The sequence below is a fragment of the Spodoptera frugiperda genome, chromosome 3 (genome assembly GCF_023101765.2).
Source record: "Spodoptera frugiperda isolate SF20-4 chromosome 3, AGI-APGP_CSIRO_Sfru_2.0, whole genome shotgun sequence".
Lineage (NCBI taxonomy): Eukaryota > Metazoa > Arthropoda > Insecta > Lepidoptera > Noctuidae > Spodoptera > Spodoptera frugiperda.
Window position 1 is genome coordinate 5,429,000 of NC_064214.1, and position 20,420 is coordinate 5,449,419.

Sequence of the window (20,420 nt, forward strand, 5' to 3'; positions counted from 1 at the left end):
TATTATGGGAGTAATAGGCAGTGAAACACTAATTCCTTGTCATTACTTGAGAGGAGTGAGAGGACCATTTGTCCCACGCTACTGTGTCAATTGTGACGTCATTGGGCATTATAGACAGATACAAGATCAATCATGTAAATAAGTAACTAAATTAAACACATACTTCAACATTTAATAAACTATCAGTACTAAATGAGGATTGAAACAAAATAATTCTTCGTCTGACTCTGAAATCGAACCTTTGGAACCTTTGCCGATCAACTGGATTGTAGTTCAATGATACATTGACTTTCAGCAATCATCAATCACATCATTTTACATCGATGGTGTAGGCAGAGATAAATAAACAATATTAGATCAAAGCCTATGTTTACCCCATATTAGCTAAGGGTTTCCAACGCTAGTGGGGGATTAGTATGGACTAAACCTCCACTAGAGTTTGCCATTTGTCTAGATAGGAAGGTCTAAAATTGCCTATTTAAAGATTTACTTACTATTAATATAATTCGTTCCTTGGTAGCTAATGTACTTAAATGATACAAGAAGACTAATAAATAAATACATTTACAAACAGTATTGGATGTTTATCCTTCCTCGCTTTTAAGCTTTTAAATCCATTAGAACGGCCAATCAATCAAATTAGAAAAATCAATACGAATAGGCTTGAAGTACCAGGGTATTATAAACAAATGGATATGTGTTTATTGCACAACCGGCAGTGTGTCAGTGGATCGATGGATCGTGGCCGTGAGGCGTCGACTGTCTGCGGCCGCGCACGTTACCGTAAACAAATGCTTTCAGATAAACTGATGTGACCACGATTTCTACGTGAATATTTTGGTAAAAATTAGATTTCTATGTACTATCTTTACAGGGATTATACTAACAAACTTTTGTATACACCATTTTAGTCCTAATCCAGAAATAATCCGTCTATAGACTAAACAAAGGACACCAAAAGGGCTTTCTAACCTGAAACAATAGTTGAAGCCTCTTCTAGGCTAGAAAACCAATTCATATTTAAATGCTTTGAATTTGTCCTTAATTACGCACATACACCTAAACATAGTTCTAAATATGTAAAAGATTTTCTTCTAAATCCGTGTCTGATGGGCATGCTAACAATAACTCAGGAATCGTCCGTGACGGCCAAAATACTCGTACTTGGTACATCCGCGTTATATCCACCCTACACGCACTGGAGGCTATTTCGGGACTATTACCAACTACTAGTACATCGATGCTCAAACTTTGTATTAAAATAACACTTCCCTGTACCTTAAGAATTCGCAGAATTACTGCGAAGGGAAGAGGAAAGTTTCCATGTACTACTTACAAAATGATCCTCATTTTTATCCTCATAATATAAGGTACTTTAAAACTGTTTATTATTGTATACGATGTTCTCAGTCAATCTTAATCATCTTATAACAGACCAAAATAAAATGCAAGCATTAACAAAATAGATGTTGCAAAAAATGCAATCCCCGGAGATCAGAGCGTCTGGCAGCTATTTTAAAACTAGCTTCAACGTCACAACAGTTTATACTTGCATAGTTAATATCTATTTTCAGCTTGACATTTTTTCACAAGTGAATAAATTAAAATGAAGAGTGTAGAAACATATTAAAGGGATTGTCTTAAAATAACTTTAACTTAATTTATCACTGACTACAGGGGCATATATAATCTTTTTTTTTTTTTTTATGGAACAAGCCGGCAATCGAGCAGGCGTATTACCTGATGGTAAGCAATCGCCGCCGCCCATGGACACTTGAAACACCAGAGGCGCTACAAGTGCGTTCCCGGCTTTTTGGGAGATGGAATTTAAGGGTTGTTGTTCGGGAATCGGGGATGGGGAAGATTGGGAAGGGGGGAATTGGGCCTCTGGTAACCTCACTCACACAACGAAACACAACGCAAGCGTTGTTTCACGTCGGTTTTCTGTGAGACCGTGGTATTCCGGTCGAGCCGGCCCATTCGTGCCGAAGCATGGCTCTCCCGCACTTAGATTATATATAATCTTCAGCATTTAGTACATATCGGGTGATATCGGTCTAATTATAATTATTTGTAAATTCTAATAAGTACTCACTTTTTTTAAAGACATATTACTAAGCTGCTTAATAATGTGTTTGTGTTTAAAGATTGTAATAGCTTCCATGTAGAGCCATTATTATTCAGCTGAATTTTGAATTATTTAGTAAAATAGAAAATTACATTGATAATGATAGTTAAACTTATAGGAAGCTGCGTATGCAAACATACTGTACAACTATAACTTTGGCTATCACTGCTCAAACGCATATCCGAAGCGCGCGCGCACCCGCAGTCGCGATGCGCGCGCCGCTCACACCCGCGGCCTGTGCCGCATTACTTCTGCTCTGGCCTGCCTCCCTGGTACTTTGCTATCAGGACGACAGAGGATACCAAGCAGAGGACGCTTATCACGACGATGTGTTAGAAGTGTGAGTGATTTATGTGCTGCCAGTATTTCTGTGATAATCCTCATCTCCAGTGATCTTTGTGATTTTTTATTTTTTAATTATTTCTGTCATACGTACGTATCGGTTGGTTAGCGGAAGTGATGCTCGTAAAATGGCTCCAAATAATTTTATTTCTGCGGGTGATAATGCCTCTCATTAAGCCCTGTATCGTGTTTCGTCGTAACTTTAATTTGGACATCTTAGTGAAACAACGAATAATTAATTAGTATTCGAGTCGCGAAGTTAATTATCACATTGCTCGCGGCCTACGTGGGACAAAAATTGCTTCGTTTTGGAGCAATAAAGCTCTGCCTACATTGAGTAATGTATTTACCCTCCTTAACAGTTCCATTAAAAATTTAAACAAATCAATAAAGACAGTTGCCCTAATAGTTGAAGGAATGTTCGTTTATTACATCAATTAATTTATGAATCAGTTGCATCGAGTAGTTTAAAAATCAAAGTGCGTGGGTTCAACGACTGCTAGTGAATGAAGTACGTTGCACTGCTTGCACCATCATAATATAGCAAGTATTACAGCAGCGTTATTGAACGTGGTATAAATAGTCACTGTAAGCACCCATTGAAGTGTTCCTGGAAATCGCAGGGCGGATTATTTGTGACTGCGAATGCATCTGCTGAGTGACTGACCCTAAGTAAAACGTGCACTCATGAACCACCAGACTACACCCCACGCACTCTTATCACTACTGCAATCAAGAGTCGAGCTTGCAACAAAAAATAATTAAAATAATGGCAAAAGTGTGATATTATTTTGCTGCCGTCTTTTTGCATTTGGAAGATCACTGTTTATCTCCTGTGTGTTATGTTAGCCTAGTCATATTTGCACAAATTCTTAGCAATTAAGGTCACATGTAGATTATTAGATAATAGATATCATAGCCAACAGTCCGATGACACAGAATTCTAGATAGATATTTAACAAATTAATCAGTCAATCAAATTGCTTGGTGAAAAGCTTGGTAAACAGTTATTGCAAAGATTTTTATCATTAGACTACTTAATTTTCAGTAATAGAACGATGTCTGAAAACAAACCCAATCAATTATAATGTAAACGTAATTATAAATTTTTGGTTTGTACTTGTTTACTGCACCTGTCGAAAGAAACTAGAACCTACGGGCACAAGGTATCCTAGTGTGGGTTCCAGTCACCCATTTTGATGTTATTTAGGAGTTCTTATGCAATAAAATGTTACTTCTCTAAACTATAACACTTTCTACTGAGGTTCTGTGATATTTTGACGTCTCGAAAGCTTAGTAAAAGAATAGCTTTTCTATGTTTTACCAACCACCTTTGTGGGTAAGAGGCGTGGCATTACATTATGTAGTCCAATTAATGCCTGGGTTTAGATTAGTCTTAATTAAAAATGATGTTAGACTACGACCTTGTCTACGTAGACAGATAGCTATTTGGTTAAACAACAGTATAATCTTTAGTTTGCAAAGCCATTTCTTATTTATGTTACTATATACACACTAATACATCCATAGTGTACAGGGTTTTAAGTTTTTAACCCCCGACGCAAAAAGAGGGGTGTTATAAGTTTGACGTGTCTGTCTGTCTGTCTGTCTGTGGCATCATAACTCCCGAACGGATGCAGTTATTTCAATTTAGTTTTTTTCGTATTAAAGGGGACTTATGTGCGAGTGTTTTTAGACATGTTTGATGAAAATCGGTTGAGCCGTTTTAAAGTTATGGGCGGTGAAAGTAACGTAAGCGGGAGATTAACCGAACGTCTGCAAATATACTAGGATGGGGTCTCAAATGAAACAGCACTGAAAGAAAATATTGAAAGATATCATTTTTTCGTATTAAAAAAAAATTAAAAATTAAATTAAATATTTTATAAAATACAAAAATATAAAACTTGCACCAATGTAATCTTTAGCCTACTTATAGAAACAAAAACTAGTAATAATTAATAAGTAAAAAAAAAAATCAAAGCGAACGAGCTTGACCTTGAATGTAATCTTTAACTTAACAAGAATTGAAATTATAGTAAGCATATGTAATATACTAAGCCTAACTTAACTTAACCTAACCTACCTATAAAAAGTATGAAATAAAAAATTAAATTAAAAATTTAAAAAACCCCCGACATAAAATCTTTATTTCCCTTTAAAAAGTAAAAAATAATAAAAGAAACCTAATCTTAAAGTACCTAAGAATGTACTAATAATTCTAAAAAAAAAAATACGTCACGTTGGGGGACCGCATGAATACGGACTGCACACCGCCGCCCGTGCCGCTGTATTTCTATTTTCTGCATTATAGTTAAGTACTTAAACATCAATTTACTTTAATGTTAACACCAAGCACGTGATACTTATGAAAAAATCCAAAGTAAGAAATAATTAGGAGCGGTCCCCCAACGCGACGTATTTTTTTTTTAGAATTATTAGTACATTCTTAGGTACTTTAAGATTAGGTTTCTTTTATTATTTTTTACTTTTTAAAGGGAAATAAAGATTTTATGTCGGGGGTTTTTTAAATTTTTAATTTAATTTTTTATAATACAGTAATATTCCCAAACTATGGACCCTTTTGGGCAGCGCAAAATTTGTACTTCTGGGCTTTCTACGGTTTTTCGAAAAAAAAAATCACTAATAGCATGGAATCTGGAATTGTGTCATAGTATACATAGGCTCTTATTACATAGGACATATAACACAAATGGTGAAAAGTGTGTGTGCATCCTACAGTGGTATTACGTGTCATAATGTCCATGTCTGCCTACTCCTATGGGGATAAAAAAGCTATACGGCGATCTAATTTGCAATAAGTATTACACCAGTGTCCATAATTAAAAATAGCGATGAAGAATTTGTTTTGAAAACTATCATTAATCGCAGTGTACGAGTAGGTAATTTAATATTACTCAGCTTTGGGTTTTGCCCAGTTATTTATTACCAACAACCTAATTTCTAATTTTAATAGAACTCATACCTACGCTGTGTTAACTACGATTCTTTCTATAAGAAATTGAAAACAAAATCAATGTTTAAAAATTCGGTTACTTCCAAGTCACCTAAAATTGAAAAAGAATATCCCACTTTATGCCATATTACTCAGAAAATACAAACAATAATATGTGCTTTGTTGTTGTCGGTGCGTTTGGCTTCCACCAATCAAATTCATTGGGAAACATAGCTTAGCATTGGTGGAAAGAGACTCAGCTAAGTTATGTTTTTATATGAAATGCGTCCTATGGATGGCTTCCCTACTATCGATACTTCGCATACTCGAGCTGCGCATCTTCCTCGCACTGCTACTTTGCGGCGGCGCATCTTCGTAGCACATCTTACTCGCAAAGTTACCTACATAGCTTAGTATCAGGTGAAACGCTGCACGCAGCTATATTACATCTTCGGAGCATAGCTACATAGCACATCTCTGGTGGAAAAGAACTTTAAAGGTCGGAAACTGTCAATTGCAGAAGAATTGAGAAGAAAAGATTTTTCAGAGAGATGGTTTCCATCAAAATAATGCAATAACCACGTAGGTCTACAAATATTGTGAGCACCAATCTATAAGTTCTCACAACGATAAGCACTGTATACTTTACATAATAAATTAGGTCACTATTATATGAATGAATTAATCATCTTAAACGACATTGTAAAACATTGTTGATAAGATAACTTGCTTCTTAGTTTTGCCGAAGTTTATATATTTATTACTAGCTGTTGCTCGCGACTTCGTCTGCGTAGAATAATTACTTCTGATATCTAATTCTGTCTGATTTATGATATTATTTTTACTTTTTTTTTCTAAAATTAAAGTAGCACAAGTTACTCCTTAGTACATCAGCTACCTGCCAAAAACAATCTCGTCAAAATTAGGCAAGACTTTTCAGAGATTAGCCAGAACAAACAGACAAACCAAAATTTAAAAAAATATATGATTTAGGTTCCTCTATGTATCGTATGTATGTATGTTCAGTATTTCAATATTACAAATATACACTCCAATTTTATTTATTAGTGTTGATGTCAAACTGACGATTTATTTATACCTACGTAAAGCTGTTGGTTAGATATTTTTAGACATTTTTAATTCTAAAACCACAGATGAGAAGTCATAACTCCACAAAGCACGATATGACATGGTTTATATAAATGTGATGTGATGTATGTAATTAGATCATTGGCTATGTATATCTATCTACAAGGAAAAGGTACCAAAATAACGGTTCCCTTGTATGAACTTATCCAGAGAATACTAATAAGTAGTCAAATCTTATCTAGATGGTACAGGTATAGCCTAACCTGATCCGGTGCTCCGGACTACCGGGTTTACCGGGGCTCTGACTCTAAAAGCAAGAGTAGGAACGGGTTGTTTTTTAGTCAGTAAGACTCTGACACTCCCTCGCGCCTCGGCCAAGGCGAGAGAAGTCATTGGATGGATTATTTACCCCGTTAAAAAAGTAGCCTGTAGAAGCTTTTAAAAATTATCTATGACTTTTAGCCTAATTATTCCCTTAGATTTAATAAAATGATAGCCATTTTTACAGTAATTTTCAAGAGAGCGCTCACCCTTCTAAAACTGTAACAAAAAATCTGTATTTCTGTAACTAGGCGCAGCGGGTGTCAAATTGTCTGATGGTAGGCGATCATCGCCATGGACGGCGATGATAGCTTACCATCAGGCAAATATATTTGTTTGCCCCTCTTTCTCATTAAAAAACTGTCACTATAAGACCAGCCATACATGGACCGCTCGAGTAGTTACCAGCTGAGCGACGAACACGTACCGCTAATCATGCAGTGGACGGTTTGAAGCACTCCGAGTACGGCTAGTCTAAGAAGCTGTAGATATTATAATCTTTCATCCATAATTACCATCGCATACCAGTTAATTATACCGTACTGAATTCCTACACTGTTTAATACTCAGAACCCTTATCAAGCAGCCTTGTAGGAGTTGTAGGAATTATGGCCAGACATTTATCAAGCCTTCAATGATGTCATTCATTGTCATTACATCATCGAGAATATCTTAATCCTAGTCTCTTTAGCAGAAGTCAGTAAGAAAGCTTATACCAGCTTATGTCCATGTGAGAGCAATGTGAGATCGAAAAAGACAAGGTTTTTCTATACAAAAATGGTTTTCATACGATTTATTATAAACTAAGTTTTAGAGATAAGGTTTAAAGTACTTACTAATAGTCGCTCCATAACTAGAAATCTTCTCAGGTGCAACCGAATTGGGGAAAAAGATAATTGTTATTCACATTAATGTTTAACTGTCGCACTCACGCCCGAATACTGAAAGGCTGCTCAATTCTTAAATATCGTTCTATTTCTATCTTTTATAAATAATTTGTAGTGACAGAACAATTTCTGAGAGCGTCTTAAAATTAAGTGACGTTTGAGTATTTCACCATCAGAGTCATTTCATGATTTTGTACTTAACTCAGTCCATAGCAATTCTTTTCGGAACAAAATCGTTACTGTCCGAGTAGTTTAGGTAACATTAAATGAGTATGAGTACGGCAGTAAGAGTGCAAACCAACGGATGGATGGATCACCTACTGGTTAGCAATCAGCACCGCTAGCACGTGCAACGACAGATATAAGGAAAATGCCAGTCTTTTAAGTTTTTGACTGCCAATAGAAAACTGTTGAAGGCAAATCCTCCGCTAACGTCGGTCACCGGTGACCATCACAGCGTTCAATGTGTTAATTGATATTGCAATAGAATATGTTCTGACTTTGACTGCCTCGTTGGCCGAGTGGTTGCAAGTGCGACTGCCGGGCAAGGGGTCTCGGGTTCGATTCCCGGGTCGGGCGAAGTATTACTGGGCTTTTTTCGGTTTTTCGAAAATTCTCAGTGGTAGCACGGAGTCTGGAAATGTGCCCGGTATATGGCAATAGGCTCACCACCTATTACGTGGGACTTACAACATAAATAGTGAAAAGTGGGTGTACATTGTACAGTGGCATTACGTGCCATAATGTGCTCCTCTGCCTACCCCTTCGGGGATTAAAGGCGTGACGATATGTATGTAATATGTTCTGATTGCAGATTAGACGGCAGCTCACCATGTCCGACGGACAGTATCCTGCGCACCCGGGACATGTGCCGGGTGGACGGCGTCGACATCCAGTGCATAAAGCTCAAGTGCTGTGACACTCACGTCTTCATTGCGGGCAGGTTGGTATTCATGGCATCAGTAATCAACTCTGCATACTAGGGAATCAGGTCTGTGAGAGGATGTTTGTGTTTCTTGTTACTCTTTCACGGAATAAGTAACTACTGAATAGATCTGTGAATGAAATTTGGCGCAGAGATAGATTAAAAAATCCTGTAAGGCTGCTGATCTACCAGAAATTAGTCATTATATGTATATTCATTTACTCGTAAACATTGTTTTATTATATTTTTTCACACAAATGGCTTTGTCCTCATGTGAGCTATTATATCGTTATTTCAGTGCCGTAAAAGATAAATAAATTGTCCTAGTTTCTTATGTGTTAGGGCCTGTATCGCTGGAGCAAAGTTGATATAAAATGTTGTTACTAAAAATGGCATATAAATTAAGCGGATCTCTGCCCGAATGTGCCATATAATAACAATTTGATGTTATTAAAATCGCATATTTCTATGTCCAATGAAATACCCAACGACTGGGGTACTCCAAATCTGATATCCAAACACAAACATCGGATTCCAATTAGAAATGTGAGTTATGTGTTTCAGTCAAAGGACCAAGGACAAGGGATTTCGTAACAAAGGGAGCTGACCTTTTATATCTCCGATATTCTTTGTCAAGAGATTAGATTTATATTCCTACCGCGTGAGGCAGGGCGACATGACTAGTTGACATGCGAAGCATCGGAATCAGGAACTAGGTAGCCAGCATAACCAATGACCATAATGCATAATGGTAATTAACTAACACTAGCTTGTTTGTAAAGCAGAATTGTAAATTAATTTGTCATTTTGTTTTGATATGTTAGGCGCCATTGCTAGTATTACTAGTTTACGATACTAGGATCACAGCAAATCAGAGTAGGTAATCTTTTCTTACTTTCGAATCAAACTAGTGTGACTCCCAAGTTTCCATCCCAGATTCGTATTTTTTTCAATTACATATAACTTATTGTAGAATAAAACAAAAATAATTTATCAAGTAAATAAACTAAAACATTGAAATCTCTATTAAACAGGTGCATTCCAAAGACAGTGGACCCTTGCAGCCTGCAGCTATGTGAGCAAGCGTGTGAGGTGCGCGAGGACCGCGTGTGGTGCACCTGTCACCAAGGTTTCCACTTCGATGCAGATCACTACAGAAGAAAATCACAACCTTACTGCGTTGGTAAACAAAACAAAATATTACTACTTTTCTTTCTTACTCTCTCTCACTTGTACTGATTCATGAACGCCTGGTACACAGATGTGGATGAATGCTCTACCAACAACGGTGGTTGCGAGCAACGGTGTGTGAACGACCCCGGTGGTTATCACTGCGAATGTGCGCCTCCATTGGTCTTATCTAGTGATGGCAAAAAATGTGAACCAAGAGTAGCAGTCCCAGTAAGTTGCAGTACTTAATTTTGTTAGGAGAGAGTGAAACAAGACTAGAAATCATTATCTCTGCCTGCTCAATAATTAATTCTAAGGAATTCTCGCCTCATCATAATGAACTCCTGGTACAAAAACATTGAAATATGTGCTATCAATGACAATGATGCCTAATATCACATTTTTACTTTATCTGCTAATTAGAGTCCCAAGGTTATTCTACATACATTAGTAAATATTAGTAGATTCCGTATCTACCATTCTATTATTTCCTCTTTGTAGGAATGAAAACATTTTAATCGTGAGTAAAAGATGTCATGTAAATCAGCCTAGATAACCGCATATCTGCAGGAGCCGCTGCCGCTGGTGCGAGCGTCTTCCAGGTGCTATGCGCCCTGCGACACTGTCAGCTGGCTGTCGAGGAAGGTCAAACAACTAAACGATCAGCTACACTCCACTCAAACTGCGTTAAAGAAACTTATGGAAAATCCAGCGTTAAGAGATGGTAAAAACGAAATGTTCCTTCAAATATTGTATTTCCACAATTCCCATACTTTCGTGTCGCAAAAACTAATGGGACATTAATGGCACTTAGTGTTACACTATTAGAGGACTTTTTAAACTTTAATCTATTTCTTTCAAGGTGATAGATTCGCGGAAGGGAGCTATGCCTTCAGAGTGTTAGATTCAACAGCAAAATTAGAAGGAGGATACTGTCGGTGTGAGAGAGGTCCCAGGGTAAGTTAAATATGTTAACAGATATTAAACACTACAAATTTTAATAACATATCTGTAATTATTGGCCCATCACCGACTATTGAGTAACGTATCGCCATATTGATTCGAACAGGATACATAAATTGTAGTTTCTCGTCTGTTTTTAATGAAACGACAAAGGAAGATAGTGGAAACTACTAGTAAGAAACAACATTAAAAAGTATGTCCTGGGCTCCTATGCTAAAAAATCTAGCATACTTAATAAACGTTATGACATTACAGGGTCCTGCTGGTCCCCCAGGTATGGAAGGGCCAAAAGGTGACACCGGTCCGAGAGGTCCACGCGGTCCACGAGGACCAAAAGGTTCATTGGACCTCATGCTGCTAATGATAGCAGACTTGAAACATGACATCCAGAATATAGAAGCACGCGTGTATAAAGATGAAGAGAGGTAAGAGTTTGAAATTAATAGAACGTATTCGCTGTTTTAGTGCAACTGCTAGTCTTGCTCATAGTCATGGCACCTTGGACCAATTCATTTTTAGACAATTTAAGCAGCTATCCGGAGCTGTGAACCACCTAGCGGGTTTATCGGGGCCCCGGCTCAAAGAGCAGGAGTAGGAACGGGATGGTTTTTATTCAGTAAGAGTCTGACACTGCCTCTCGCCTCGCCAAAGGTGGGGAAAGAAGGCATACGATAATTTTGAACCCTAAAAAAATATGTAGTCAAGGGGTAACATAACAGTCACCACAAAAAGGAATGATTGAATTTGATACAACCGTCCAAAATAAAAAGCTTACCAAAATTATTCGGTCAAAAGTAAGCTAAGTGACGGAATAAATATTATGTATTTCACTACAAGATAAGATCGGGTGATATCAATGTTTGTTTGTGTGTTCCGGGCAGAAATAGATTACCGGCCTAATGTACACAACACAGCATTACTTTTTAGTGAGATAAGATTCATCTAAACTGGTCCTTTGATAAAGATTGTTAGATATTCGGGGCAAAATCACGTTTGGTAAACAAGTATTTAGTGTCTTTTCTCGGCATTAAAAGAGGCGAAAAATGGGCATCACTTTTAAAAAGTCCACCTATGTAACTCAACTTCACTACCTATAGTAGGGAATCTAAGGCAAGTATGTAGTGCGAAAGAGGGTTATTTCATACTTTACCGTCATGTTACAGGCCAGAACGTTTCAATCTTCAGAAAGCCTGGCTTCGTCAGCGCAAACGAGACAAGTTGGAAAGGGAAAGCAAAACCGAGCAAGAACTAGAAGCTTACACCGCGCCACCCATTGAAGGACCGGTCGATATTTCTCCAAACGGTTACTATTTACTTTTAAAAACACTTAATGATGATCTCGGAATAATTCCTCATCCAAACGAAAATATACCTTAAGACTTAACTCAATGACATTTTTTTATGTAGGTGTAATTCTACAAATATTTAATGATTGTTTTGTTTTCTACTCTAATTTAAAATTGATAAGAAATAGTACGTTAAATAAATAATCAAAATTAAAAAGTTTGACCTCCTCTTCCCTAGATGGCTTGGGATCGAATTAGATCGCGCTACGGTTTCGTTACCGCACGAATGTGATAAATCCGTGCAGGATATGTGAAATACTGAAATGAAAAGATTTAATATTTTTGAAAGCTTGCTTCGGCAGAGCTAATAATCTCTTAAAACATGGTTTATGGAAATAATAGCACTTACTTGTAGATCAGACCAAATTTAAAGTATGTATGTATAAACTCCATTACTACCCAAACAAACACATAGTATTATTTTCAATGTAATTAGCTAACGTTAATCGTAAATTCGGAATAAAAAAAATCATAACAATGTCACATAAATAAAATAGTTTAGCTAGTTCACGATGTAAACGACGCATAGCGCCATCTAGTCTTACTACCATGAATTTTTACATTACCTAAAACCTCGACTCAGGGTAAAATATTTCCTTCTCTCTCACAGGTTTAAACGGCGAAATACTCCACGAATCAACAACGGACTGGTCCTTAGTAAAAGGCGACAGTGATCCATCCGACCTGCCGCTAGGCTTGATGGACGACATGGCTGCTTTAGAGAAACTCCGCCACTACCACATACTGGCCAACATGACCACTTCTGACGAGGACGAGGAACCAGACAACGACTACGATTACAGCTTCTACTAGGATAACATGATGATAAAGGAGATTTTGTATAACTTTGTGTTTTATTTTCACGAATGCATAGTACGAGTTGGTTTTACGTTAAACGAAAAACAAACTCGTAATAAGCCCTCAGTTATATTACAGAACATGCAAATGACGCTTGGACGTCTGCAAAAACCATAGCTAGCTATACAATAAGGTACTGCTAGCTAATTGACACGGTTGTAAAGTATTTTATCAACTGAGAATCAAAGGTAATGTTTACTATAATACTAAAACTACATTTAAACTACTCAACTATGAATAGCAACAGTAAATAAAACTCCAAATTAATTATTACAATATAATATAGACTCTTTCAATACACATACGTTACATAAATCCAAGTGATAATCAACTCTATTCCTATAGCAGTATAGTTTAACTTGGCACCGACGGTTGGTACTGGGCGGCTAGACGCTTGAATTCGTTGGTCTTCGCGTGGTGCTCCTTAGTGAATGGGTGGTCTGGGTGGCTGTCCAGAAGCTGGGCGATGTAGCGGTTGAATACCTGGAGTAAATAGTTAGTTTGTTATATAAGTTTTAAACTGACATGGTCACTAACACTATTATTATAACTTTAATGTTAGTCATCATGCAATTCGCATTTTTTTATCCTAAGTCTATAGGACTGTCAGAAAGTGTGTTTATTGAGACCTGCCACCGTGTGTTTTACTGCATACATAACTCAATTCTTATTATGAATAACATTATTAAGCTTTACTACAAAAATCTCCACAAAGTAGAATTTTTTGATGACGGTAACTTCTGAAATATTCCCGTACATACCTCAGGAGCCTTCCCGCTGTGTGCGGCAGTGACGGCGAGCCCCAGCAGTAGGTCCGGCTGCTGCGGGGCGCGGACCTGCGCCTCCGACAACATCTGCTCCGCTTCCTCCCACATACCTAGACACAACAAGAATTAAGTCAATATAAATTTTTTCATCGTTATAAAACACAAGAGGTGAACTAACTTTCCTGAAGGATATTGCGGTAACAATTCAACCATGATGTCATAAATTGGATTATACACTTCTATATTTGTGATTGATTGAGACAAATTCAATACTTTTATCGAAACGTCAAAAACTATATTTTCTATTAATTTTGTATGAAATACACACTTATGACGTCCTAAGATCTTTACGTCAAAAAGCAAACTTATTTTCAGAAAATTAGCTATAAAACGTCGAAAATTAAGTAGATCATCAAATCCAGGAATGAAAATATTGTGATTATTTTTTAATATTCTATTGTAATGAAAAGTCGAAATAATTCCTTTTTTACTATGGAAACTAACCAATTTTTTTAACCCTACTAACCTCTGGAGGCAGCAGCGGCAGCTCCGACGGCGGCAGGGCCGGGCCCCAGCGCGCCCAGTCGCTCCGACAGCTCCATTATACTATAATGAGCATCCTGCACTCCTGGTCCTCCCTACATCACAGATTACAACATTATCAATATTTTATATGCAGTTTAACATTGTTTAGTTATTTTAAAGCGAAATTAGAAGAGATTATTGATTTTTCAATACTGAAAAATAGCATAGGCACAATAGCAGTTAGAGAGAAGTGTATAGCAATAACAAGTATTATCCGCAACTTTGGATTTAGCTAGTAGCTTTTATTTTCATAAGAGTATAAGTCTATAACTATTCAAGAATTGGTTTCTGACTATTTGAAAATTACTGGTTACTTCTAACAGTAATACAAACTATAAACATATAACCGTTAAACATCAATACTACAAACCTGTGACAAGTTCAGCCATGCTTGTGCGAGTTGTGTCAAGGTGCTGTCATCTTCAATATCCTGCAGCAGTTTGAGCTGCTTGCGAGCCAGGTCTGGCCTGTTCATGGCCAGGAGACACTGCAGAGTGAATGCACGGAGCTCCAGGGAGTCAGCATTGTGGAGGATTCTGTAATGCACATTACATAAATGTTTTAAAATGAAATATTTCGGAGTTGATGAATAGTAATTTATAATATTTATTTTTCTAACAGACAATTCTTCAATCATAGATGATGAGAGTTTTATACTAATGGAAAATCTGTCAAAAACTCTAAATTATTCTTCCAATTACATTCTATTCTACACAACTTTGACATTGGGAAACAAGCCTTAAACAAAATAAACATGCTACAGAAGCAAATGCAATACAATATACAATAAATTAAGTGTTATGGAAAGTTTATACAATACTTTTAGTTTTCTGAATAAGTAAACAAAACTTACTTAAGAGCTGCTTCATAATTGTCCTCATGGTAGTAGATGCTGGCCGCTACAATCAGGAAGATCTCATTGGACAACTCTATGCCTTTAGCCACCTGCAAGTATAATGTCATTATAAGATTAATCATTACTTTTCCTTTTGCCATGACTTTTAAAAAAACAATGCTGCCCCACATAAAGAAATAACTATTGCATCATTATATTCTAATAAGAATTTTAATTAATTTTTTCTCACATGATCAATAAGTTATTTATAATAGTTGATATATGAATCACAGATTCAGCACTTAACTAAACAGTCAATGATCATTTCTGCACTAAGTACCTACTATTACATAGTACTGGCTCAATAGATTACTTACACGAGCATCAATATCAGCAACAATAGCCGGTTTGTTAGCACCGGGTGACAGGTACTCCACTAATGTTTTCAAAGGCTGCAGCATAGGATCCGCAGTCTTAAGCTCCTGTAGCACGATCCTATAGTTGCCTTGGGCGATGTACGATCGATACAGGAATGCATCACGTTGGAGGGCTACCAGCGGTGTTGATGGCTGTAATATTGAATTATTACTATTTATAAAGTTTTATAATGTATTTAATATAGAGGAATATCACTAAAAACATTGATAAATTCGAGTTAATGGGGAAAACAGAAGCGGCACAACGTCACCGCCCAAAACATGATCAAATTCTCACCAAATAGAGATATTTATGAAATGTTTGGTTTCATAAAGTATAGCTTACCGATACACTCTGCGCCTCGTTTATTGCTTGTTGGTAATTTCCAACGTAAAATGCATTTTTAACATCGAAAAGCTCATCAACATCTTGTTGCTGACGTGCCATTTTGACAACTAACTGACGTTGCCTAAAATGTTGTCAGTAATAAAAACGTGTAAGAAATGTATAGTTCAGTGTTGCAACTCTGATAAATTTAACGTGCTTAGTTAAAATCAAGAAGTCTATCTTATTTTGTTTCATATAAATACCGCTAGATGGCGTTACTCACGCTAATTGCCACGATTGTTACTTTTACGAGTTCAGCCAAAATGATACGATTGTTTACAAGTTTCAAGTGAACTTGTACTGTAATAAAACTGCGGTTAAGCTAACTAGAGGGCATTACTATCATGAATCAATGAACTAAAAGTATCATCACGACATCGTTTTCAAATATTCAAAAGTTAAAAAGCAAGAACCTCATACATTGTATTTTTAATTTTAAGTACCAAATTACCCTAAAAAAAAATCTTTGATTTTTAATGATTGATATTATCTAAATATTATTGACTACATAATGCATTAAAATAATTTTAAAACACAATAAGACATAGGTATATTGGGCTAAGTAGCTACCTATTTACTTCGTCATTATGTGTTGTTTATAAACAAAACCTAGGTACTTGTAGAACAACTTTTAGGGTAAAAAAATATTATGAGCACTGTAAAAAATGTTATCTTACACTTGTTAAACAATAAATATTAACAGAAGGGTACTCTGTTTGTTGCACTTTTTCTATGCAGGTAATACACTCAGGTAGGCAACTAGGCAAGTACCACCTGGCTGGACCTACGTGAATATTATTTAACATGTACCTACTTACATCGTGTTGTACAGGGTTGGTAAAATTATTATTATTGTTAACTACCTATTATTTTTAAACGTCAGTGTAAGTTTGGCTAGAAATTTTCCTAAAAATTTTTAGTGTGATGCTACGTGAGTGTGCATTAATTTTATTAAAGCAATGTTAATTTTTGATCATAGTTTTAGTTTAATTATAAAGTAAAGTACACATCAGTGGGGCTAAATAAAAGTTCTCTGGTGTCCTAATAGCTTACCTACTAAAAAAACAAAAAACACAGCTGCTTCATTCATAACTATTTACTAGGTATTATTCAAGATCAAAACATTTTTACTAATGCCAAAATCAAGAAACATGGTGTATTTTTTTATTCTCTCTTAGAAAAATCATTCTTTAGATTTCAATGGAACTAGGGTAACATGAATGAATAGGAGGTAACGACAATGTCGGTAATAAACTACCTAGCTTGTAACAAAAACACATTATTTTCGCACCTTTTCTTTGTATAGGAAGATAAGAACGAAGATATTTCATTGTGTAATTCATCAGGTAATGATATGGCAAGCTATTTTGAAAAAAAATCCATTCTGTAACACCCTTATAATAATGTGTCTTCATCATTCAAAGTGACTTTCACGTTGCATTTTTCGTCTATATTATTATAATAGTTTCTTACATCGTGGTACTTACCTAATAGATAAGAATTTTCTTATTGTTTTTGTATTTTTCGAGATATTTTGACTATCATTATCTGGAGACCACTGACAAATACATAAATATCGTGGTATTTAAAATAAAAATTAGAACATATCTACAAAAATACAGTTGTATCCAAGATCTTAAGTCTGAACTGAGTTGCACAACCAAGTGGTTTTCGGCGAGTAAACGAACGCTTGTAAGTATTTGTTGGCTCTTTGTTGTCGGTAGACACCATAGATAAGTACCTATGTAAGTACTCACACAACTGGTCCAGCGATTATAGTGTAGGTACCAATGAAATATCGCCCTTATGTTTCGAGGACTACCTAGCGGTTTTGCCAGGGCTTCAGCCTGAAAAGCAGGAGTAGGAACAGGTGGTTATTTGTTAGTATGAGTCTGATACTCCTACTCGCCTCGCCCAAGGCGGGAGAAGACTTTGGATGATTTGCCCCCCTTAAAAAAATGTTTCAATGACCATTCTTTAAACTCTTGCCTGTCGACATGAGACAATAGAAAACATACTGTGTCTCGCGTAGATCTTCGTTCCGACATACAATGGGTTAAAGTCATTACTATAAATAAGGAAATAAAGGTTTGTTTTTAATACGAAACAAGTGAAAAGATGTGATGACTACTGTCGACTACTGGTGAATGACAAACTAGACACATGGGAGTACAAGTGTATTATGTTATGAAGATAAGCGCCGCATAAAAATCTATTTGACGTAAAACTTATGTCGTTATCGTTACGACATCTCTATGTTTTCCCCTATTGTTCCCATACTTGTGTTGATTCTGCAAAAATATAGAAAAGAAACACTAAAGTACTACAACTATCTTTATAATGACGACAATCGTAGAATGTTTTAAATAAAATTCATCAACTTGTTAGATACGAATATTGAGTATTCTTGTGAATATTTTACTTAGAAACTCTTAGGTACGACATCATCTTTAATATACTTACTATTTTTCTTAATAATATTTACTTATTATTCTGTGATAATATGTAGATATGTATGTATGTACGGACTAAATCGTGCATTATTTCCTATGTACATCTTAAACTCTTAGTACTAGTACTTAAGTTTATTTATATCTACATATCTACCTACTTCCAGATTTTAATTATTAAGGGTTTTTCTCCTCTCTCCAACCTTTTAAACAATAACGAACATTTTCTTAACTCAAATCAATGCATCAACGGTCTCAATCTCGTTTCAAATTCGACCGTTGAATAAAATAACCGAAATAAAAGCGTCTTGCATTGTATGCAATTGCAAGAAGGGCCGGTGCACCGACAGATGTGAGCCAAGGGCCTGAGAAAAGGGTCCTTGCTACTTACAATACTTAACTGGGGGTCGGCAGAAGGCAATGTGAAAGAAATTTCGCAAAACGAAATCTTATAGAGCTCGAGAAATTAGGGCGACGCACGAGTCGGTGGGAAAAGCTCTCTATTTTACAGACGTGGGGGAATTTCAATAAAACTTCGGCTAAATACGATTAATGTGCGTGGACAGAGAATCGATATTATTTATAGCCTAAGTACGAAATTAAAAAAAATCTCATGCACACGTTGTACATTTGTATTCAATAGAAATATAGTCTAATGCGACATTAAAAGGACAGTGACTAGCATAAAAATATTAAGAAAATATGGTCGACGCCTTAAATGACACAGTTTCCAGATAAGTTGCTAGCCACTGCGATTTCACAAGTCACCTTTATCTATTGGGAACCTCAGTTACTAGGCGATCATGTCCTTCAACTATTATGTATATTTGGCTGGCCGACTCAACCGTTGTGAGGACCGTATGATTTCGGAAGGGTTACCGTTTTGTTTGCAGGGGATTAAGAACTGGTTAAGAACGATCCGTTGGTGACTAACCCTACACTCGACTCGCTTGGGAATTGGAGCACCCTTCCAAATGAAATACCGTTATTTAACTACGAGTAAAACTACTTAATTGCGTTTTGTTGTTAACTTCTATATTACTTTTAGTTCCAATAATAATTAGTAAGTAAATATACCTACTTTGAATAAATTGTAGTTAAGTGATAACATTTGACCTATACTTTGACGAATTCGATGATTCATTTTTATGTATGATACTAGTATTTGTTATTAATCGTCATTATCACCTTTCGCCCACACAAGACGTCGATATCTTCCGAATGCTGTCCTCCTAGTAAGTCAACGTTCGCCACACGTAGGTGGGTAGGTAATTTGCTCATTTTTCCGTCCGAACACATTAGTGAAGGTTCGTTGACCGGGGCCAGCTGCTGCAAGGCTTGATCGAGGGTCGCGACCCTTCGTCAAGGAACCAGCCCTCGACTCTAGTACACCCAAGATCTGATTTTATAGCATAACAGGCTGATTTGAATTTTATATGAATCAATTCGCGGTTTATGGGGTAAACTAATTTGAATTTTGATGGATATATTTTGAGACGTACTTTATTAAATCAAATTTTATCAATAGATGGATAATCTCCGGATTAAAAACCTTCTAGGAAACATCATTTTAAAACCGATGCGTACCATAAACAGCAATCATTCGCTTGATGGAACTTTATTATTGTACGAAATTAAGTACACCAAAGAAATAAATCACAACAATATGTGTTCCGATCGAAAAAATAAGTAAGTACAGCGAAAAAAGTGAACAATTGTATGAAAGAAACCGCTCAGGAAAGGCTTGCCGATTACATCTTGCATCTTGAACCATTGTCTATGTATTGTGTGAACAACTAAAAGATTATAATAGTGAAAGAAAACAACTCGGGGATAGACACACAAAAAGCATTTTGTTTTTCTGCTAAAATAAATCTGTATGAAGAGCTATAGGTATTTCTCCAGTAAATTTTTGTGTAAGGAATAACTATATTTCTGTGAAGTCTATCTAGGTGTTGATATGCCTATAGGTTCTCTTGTGAGGTACATATCCT

At 36.2% G+C, this 20,420-nt stretch overlaps 2 protein-coding genes across 3 annotated transcripts; one reads left to right on the forward strand and one right to left on the reverse strand.

Moving 5' to 3' along the window:
• The first annotated feature begins 2,300 nt into the window (after positions 1-2,300).
• LOC118274274 (collagen and calcium-binding EGF domain-containing protein 1) lies at positions 2,301-12,972 on the forward strand. 2 transcript variants are annotated; one of them, XM_035591721.2, is made up of 9 exons: positions 2,301-2,468; positions 8,538-8,666; positions 9,683-9,831; positions 9,910-10,049; positions 10,371-10,542; positions 10,681-10,775; positions 11,037-11,206; positions 11,945-12,084; positions 12,738-12,972. In XM_035591721.2, the coding sequence occupies exons 1-9, from the start codon at positions 2,338-2,340 to the stop codon at positions 12,938-12,940; spliced, it is 1,329 nt and encodes a 442-aa protein (XP_035447614.2). In that variant the 5' UTR covers positions 2,301-2,337; the 3' UTR covers positions 12,941-12,972. The 2 variants fall into 2 exon arrangements, with proteins under 2 accessions (XP_035447614.2, XP_035447615.2); XM_035591722.2 differs by having other exon boundaries at positions 10,389-10,542.
• Positions 12,973-13,248: 276 nt separating this feature from the next.
• LOC118273993 (coatomer subunit epsilon) lies at positions 13,249-16,099 on the reverse strand. The gene is made up of 7 exons (XM_050706206.1): positions 15,935-16,099; positions 15,550-15,741; positions 15,191-15,282; positions 14,708-14,873; positions 14,279-14,390; positions 13,747-13,862; positions 13,249-13,468 (listed from the first exon to the last, which is right to left on the reverse strand). The coding sequence occupies exons 1-7, from the start codon at positions 16,034-16,036 to the stop codon at positions 13,340-13,342; spliced, it is 909 nt and encodes a 302-aa protein (XP_050562163.1). The 5' UTR covers positions 16,037-16,099; the 3' UTR covers positions 13,249-13,339.
• Positions 16,100-20,420: the final 4,321 nt, after the last annotated feature.